Consider the following 6,945-nt stretch of genomic DNA (forward strand, 5'->3'; position numbering starts at 1 on the left):
TGGATTAGAGCAGTCATGGGCAAACACATACCACCATGTGTATATTTGTGTGCGTTAAGCAGCAGAGAGATGACTGCACGTTATAACAAAATGGTGGTACACTGAGAAAAGTTTTGAAATTTGTTTTCTATTGCAATTACTTTTTACGACGAGAAAAACTCATGAACTTTTGGGCATTTTAAACAAAAATGGAATAAAGGGAAAGAGTTTTTCATTTAAGAAAAGTAGTAGTATTTTTAAAAAGTAGTATTAAATAAAACTACTGAAATATCATTAAGAAAATCACGACTTTCTATTCGATTTCGAACTTTTAAGGGATATTACCGAGATATTAACTGAACTTAATTTAAAGTTCAACTAATCTATCCAAATCAATGTTTCCTTTATATTCCTTAATACGCAATAAGTCACCAATGTGTTGATCGGTTAACCTTTTAATTGCAACAACTTTACTTTTCTGTCATGTCCCCTTAGGTCATTTAAGGGTCCATGGCAAGTTTCATAATGCCTTTTCAAAAAAAATAAAGCTTTTCTACATATAATTTTATAACATACGACGCATTGTGCCTCACCGTCCATGTTTTCTATAAAAAAGAAATCATTTTCCCAATTTATATCAAACATTTTGCTAGGTGTAATAAAAGAGAAAAAATCATAAGCATAAAAAAATCCGCAACGTGATCTTGCTTCTACAAAAGCTGAACAGCAACTGATTTGATTTTGATCTCTGAGATCGTAACAAAGCAACAAACAAGTGGTCATTTTAGTAAAACACAGACACACTAATACACACAAGCTTATAGTGTAGGTGTGTCAACAAAGCGTCAGCAGAATTTCTTGGCCTATGCACGCGTGCATTAGAATTTCAGTTTTGCTCGTGACTGGATTAGAGATGTATTCATCCACACGTACCCTTTCCCAACCTAATTTTAAATAGTCGATGTATAAGATCAAATGTTACCACAGCCGCACCAGTAGGAATAAATTTATCGCCTTCTTTTTTACTAATTTTTCTAATATCAATAACCTTTTGATCTTCCAATGATTTTATCAATTCATCCTCGGGTATGTCGATAATTTTTCTGGAGAAAAATCTGCCTTGAATAGAGTTGAGGGTTTTATGCATTTCTATCTTCACAGGAACATTGTCAATATATTTTGCCTTTAGAAATTTCTGCGCTGATTTCATATGGGATGCTTTGATTAACAGATCACCACTCCGCATTTCTGTTATATCAACGTAGTCTCTAGAAATAAAGTTTAGTCCTTTTTCTATTTGGAATACATTATACGAGGAAAGTGGCTTAGTTTCAGAGGCATTTGTAGCTGGGATTGTTGAAGCTACTAAGTATCGAGGTATGTGGTCTTCATTTCTTACAACTTCGGGTAACGGTACAAAATCATCAACTCTTAATCTCTTATTTTTCTTGTGGGAATTTTTAGTTGTTGGGGTATCAAGTATGCTGAACCTGTTATGATTGGGAGGGTCAGTCCCGTTCATCCTGAAAAATTCCTTATCAACCTTTCCAAATTAAAAGTCCTTTTACTTTACTCTAACTTAAATTGAAAAATTGATCAAAAACAAAATGCCAAACTGAATATCTCAGTAGAAAAATCCAAAACAGAATAACCGCTAAGAAAAAACACGAAGTTAACACGGCGATTGCCTGTTAAAGACTGTATTTTATTATTTATTTAAGCATAATTATAATGTATGTACAAATACATATCTTAAAAAACAAATCTTAAATGTATGTTGAGTCTAAAAAAGGGAATAATAGAACTTTTTCAATAAATCGTAATAGTATTCTTTTTTTTAAATCGCAAAATTATATTGAATCTAATACATCTTTATTCGTGAATTGCACATATTGCATTTGTGTTAGTAATACTATGTGAAATGAGCAAATAGTTTAATCTTGTCTGCTACATTTGAGATTCGAATAAATTTATGGCTGTAAATAACTGGGCAATTTCATTCGCATAAACAGCCAAGTTGTAAAGAATGATACTAAAATAAATATGAATCCCATAGAAGTGAGCAATAAACGGTTAAGATTCGTTTTTCCTGGGGCATGTGTCTGATCCATTATAATAAATCCAAGTCCTCCTATTGTAAAAAGAAAACTGCTCGCCAATCCTTCCATAATGTACTGTCCATTGACACGATAAGGCATAAAGGCTACAGGTCTAGAATGTCCATTTTCGTCGACAGTAGCACCAACGCTTGGTGGTTCCACAATAACATCATATATGATTCCTAAAAAATATAAATATAATATATATGTACATATATGTATTTAAAAAAGAAAATAAACATAATTTGTAGAAAATTTATAGGGATTATTATTAACCAAAGCTCTAAAAGAATTCATTCCCTAATTCTTTTTTTGAAATTGAGTTACATACATATATGTTAAAGAATTAACCATTTTAAACTCATTCCCCATGATTTAATTCCTAGAATTAATTCTTAAAGCTTTCGATGTAGTTGAATTAATTCTCTAATTAATTAATTCGTATAGAATGTAAAATTTCTTCTGAATGAATTAATTTTGTTTGCATTCAATCTGATACAAATTGAATTAAAATAAATTTCTACAATTCCTATTGATTTTCAAATCCCTCTGAATGATAAATATTTTGTTTTAATTCAATCTATTACAAATTGAATTTAAAAATTGTTCATTCTTTCCAATCTTTGTTATTTACTAAATTTCTACAATTCCTATTGATTTTTAAATTCCCTCTGAATGATAAAAATTTTGTTTTAATTCAATCTATTCCAAATTGAATTTAAAAATTTTTCATTCTTTCCAACCTTTGTTATTTACTGGATAAATTTAAAGGGCGTTTTACGTTATGTGATTTTGTATCAATACAAAGTATTATTTGAAAATGTATTGTAGTCTAAAACCCTAAAATATTTTGCTACGAAATGGCATCGATTCGTTGTTGCATATTTTGTTATAAATGCATAAATTACATATTTTGCTTATTTCTAATATTTTATTGCATATTTTACATATTTTTGAATTTTTCTAGCACAAATTGTGTTTTGTTTTCTTTGTATTAAATATGTTTACAAATTTCATATTTACATACATACATATACATACTTAAAATTTTTTTGATACTAGGTTCCATCTCTGAAACTATGATATTGAATTTTTTGTCATGCTGTTTGGTACGAATCAGAAAGGGAAGGTTGTAGATCTGTTAAGGGAGTGTCTTGAGGATGTCAATATGTATTCCAGGAATGAACACGATGAGATCAGGTCCAAGACATTTGATTTATTTGTACATATAATTCTTCTAGAATATTAATTGTATATAACTTCACATGAAATCTATTATATCTATTATCTATTATATAATCTATTATATTATATGTAATTATTGACTATTTGTATTTACATTTCATCTAGCTGAAGGCCTTAGTTGCCATTGCTTCGTAATAATAAGTTATCCTAATTTCTTATCTTAAGATAACTTATAAATAAATAAATAAATAAGAGTCATACTATAAAGAATCTTTAAGATTAGTCCAAATTTGACTCTAGTTCCCATATAACAATCTCTGGCAGAAATTGACTTTAACACACAAAATATTCTTAAAAATGCTAATTAAGCGATGAATCAACTATACTAGTATAAGCCTAAAGAAGTATTATATAACCCCTCTATCAAATTTAATGTAGATCAGACCATTTGACCTCAACCAATATCATCTTTAACATTTATAAATGACTTACAAATATTTGAATCGTGATAAAGTAGATCTAAGATACGTTGTGCTATCTTATGATGGAAAATATTATCACTTTTGTGCCAAACGAAATCTTTTTTGATTACATGAAATTTTGACAATTGTCACTACTTTCACATGAAAATCTGTGTTTATTTTAATAAAAGAAACACTTTTATTGATTTTTTTATTATTAAAATAAATTTCTACACAGAAAAAACTGAAAAACGATTTCAATTACCAAAACCTCGTTTTCAATTATTTTATTTATTGAAGTTCAACCTATAACAAAAATTGTATATTCAATTACTTCTTATAATTGATTTCCTCAAAGGAGGACCTCTTTTAATAATTCAAAACAGTGAGTATATCGATGAACTTAATTTCTATAAAATCGGTCCATATCATATAGAAGGGCATATCTGAATTAGCATTATTATTATTTTAAATCACATTTAAATAAATCGCTGTGCATCATTTTCAATCAAAAAGTCTATTTTAAAATTTTTGGTTGTTACGCCCTTTTGCATTTAAGGTGACGATATGTCTTCTCTTTTCTTCTTTTATATTACGTCCAACAACCTTCATGTCAAATAGACAAACAACAGCTAACAGTTCCTCTCCCGTTAATGCCTCCAAGGATTACTCTAAAAACATATTTTAGTACTCAGAACAATACGCCAGTGGATTTACTGCCACAAATCAAGTCACTCCAGAACTCCCCTCACACTCAGGACATTGATGGAGATTGGCGTAGCTAGTTTGGGTGTCGAACTAATACTCGGTTCCCACACCGTAAATTTTGCCAGAAAATTAAAAAAACCATTGTTCTTCTAACATATTTTTGTTTCAGCCATTTCCCTTCGGCTTTTAAAGTCTGTTTTATGTCGTTTAGTTAATCTAATAATAATATCTTAGGTTTTTCACAATAAGAAAAATATTTTAATTTCTATCAGTTAATTTTTATATTAAAGAATGCGATTTGTTTTTAAACCCAAATATAGGATTTTTACTGCTTCCAAAAATAAGATTTCATCAAGGTCTTAACGAGTTCCAAAACTGTATCGTCCTTATTAATAATGCTAACTTTTGTGTGTGTACATTTCCATAAAGGAATGACAACGGCCCGTTTGTTAGTATTTAGTTTTTTATTATGAATAACGCCCTATACCAATTTACTAAATAATGAATCCAGGACATAATTTTCGAGAAACGTTATCTTCGAATGAAAATTTTAATTTTCGGTGTTTTGTTCTTCTCCCGAACGGAGCCACCCTAATGTTAATATTTATGTATGTATGTATGTACATTTTATGTTGTAGTTTTTTGCAGCCGGCTTAAATTTTTTTTCATTCAAAGCCGTGTCAAACGAAGATTTTCTGAAATCGTCAAACAGATATCAAATAAATTTACTAATATATGCCCAGGATGCACTTATTACATCATACATATGTATGTCCTTAGATATTTAGAAATTGTGATATTCTACACAAAACTTCATTGCTCCTTACCTCCAGTCACCAAAAAGTATGATACCAAGATACAACAGAAAATGAAGAAGGGAGATGGTTTTGGAATATGTATACGAAGCTTAATATTTGGAGGTACCAAAATATGAAATGGTAATTCGTAAATACTTTGTAACATTTTTATTTATATTTTTTCGCGAAATTTAAATTGTTTACGTTTACAAAAATGCACTGAAAAATGGTTCACGAACGGAGCTCTACGTCGACAAACATTAACAGCCACGGCGGCTGACACTACACATTTTAGCGGCGGCTTAAAATCGACTTAAGTCGGCCAAGTTTTTAGCTGTATTTTAAAATTTTGCGACGATAGCTGCGTTTTTTTTTTGAAATTTATGTATTTCCACTAGGGTCAACCGGTTTTTTCTGTTATACCAGTTAAATTTTGAAGTAAATAAAAATACAGCCCGTCTAAATTTTAAAAATATTGGAGACCAGGAACTAGAGCATATTTTTCGAACGCATCTTTGGTTAATCTTTTTATTAATTAATTAACAATTTTTATTTGTAAAATTTAATGGAATAACTGTTTGATAAAATTTTATCAATCTTAAAGTTATACATATTTTAATTACAATAATTAATATGCAACCAGACGATTAGATCTAAAGTTATACGGTTGTATTCATAAAAAGTTATTTTAGGTTTATTAAACATTATTAGGCAAAATCCACGAAAATGGTATTCAAAAACGTCAAATAGCTTAAAATACCTTCAATAAACCAATGACAAATAGAAAAAATTTATTGTACTCTCGACCCTACTTTAAGCCAACAATAAGTTGATTTCTTAAAAATTTTGTCTCTGATTGTGCTTTTTCATTAATTTTAGGTTGAAGGCGGAAACTAATCATGTTTTATTATGAAATGAAATCTAAAAATTGTAATTTTAACGTTTACAAATTTGAAAATAAAATTCCAGATAAATTTTAAAAGTTTCTATTTTGGTGAAAAAAAACTAAAATCTTTTGTAGTAAATGTTTTATTTCGAATAAAATATTATGAGAATTGAAAAATCAACAAATACAAATATTACTAATATAAAAATACAATCAATATACAAAGTATTATACATAACATAACAATTTAATTCAACACTTTCCCTTGTTATGTGATGTTGGAGATTTCTAAACCGATCTGATTACAAAGCATCTTCAATCTTGTAGGTTGTAAGGGTTTTGTCATCAAATCCGCTAATTGATCTTGAGTAGAAATTTGTTGAATTTCAAGTTCTCTTTCACTGACTTTTTCACGAACAAAGAAGTGCTTCAAACTAATATGTTTTGTTCGTCTATGATATTGTGGATTTTGGGCCAATCGTACAGCAGCAGAATTATCAACGTAAAGTAAAGGAATGTCATTCAAACCAATTAAATCTGCATATAAGCGCCTTATCCAAATAACTTCTTTTGTTGCTTCTGAGGCTGCTACTATTTCGGCTTCCGTTGTGGATGTAGCAACCATAGTTTGCCTTTGGCTTAACCATGAAATAACTCCTCCAGCAAATTTCACAATAACACCTGTTGTGGACCTTCCTGTTTTTAAACATCCACCAAAGTCTGCATCACTGTAGCATTTAAGTTTTTGGTCTGACTTGTTTTTATAAGAAATTCCGTACTTTACTGTTCCAGATATGTAGCGAAGAACTCTTTTGACACGGATAACATCA

The 6,945-nt window shown here is 29.5% G+C and overlaps 1 protein-coding gene across 1 annotated transcript; it reads right to left on the minus strand.

Moving 5' to 3' along the window:
- Window positions 1-1,651: 1,651 nt before the first annotated feature.
- On the minus strand, window positions 1,652-5,529 carry LOC119603339 (putative oligosaccharyltransferase complex subunit CG9662). Its single transcript, XM_037955349.1, has 2 exons — window positions 5,260-5,529; window positions 1,652-2,260 (listed from the first exon to the last, which is right to left on the minus strand). Exons 1-2 carry the CDS (start codon window positions 5,393-5,395, stop codon window positions 1,950-1,952), a joined length of 447 nt encoding a protein of 148 aa, XP_037811277.1. The 5' UTR covers window positions 5,396-5,529; the 3' UTR covers window positions 1,652-1,949.
- Between the last annotated feature and the right edge of the window lie 1,416 nt (window positions 5,530-6,945).

Source organism: Lucilia sericata, unplaced genomic scaffold (assembly GCF_015586225.1).
Source record: "Lucilia sericata isolate MDLA Ls3-8-SP2 unplaced genomic scaffold, ASM1558622v1 Contig000009F_arrow, whole genome shotgun sequence".
In the NCBI taxonomy this organism is placed as follows: Eukaryota; Metazoa; Arthropoda; class Insecta; order Diptera; family Calliphoridae; genus Lucilia; species Lucilia sericata.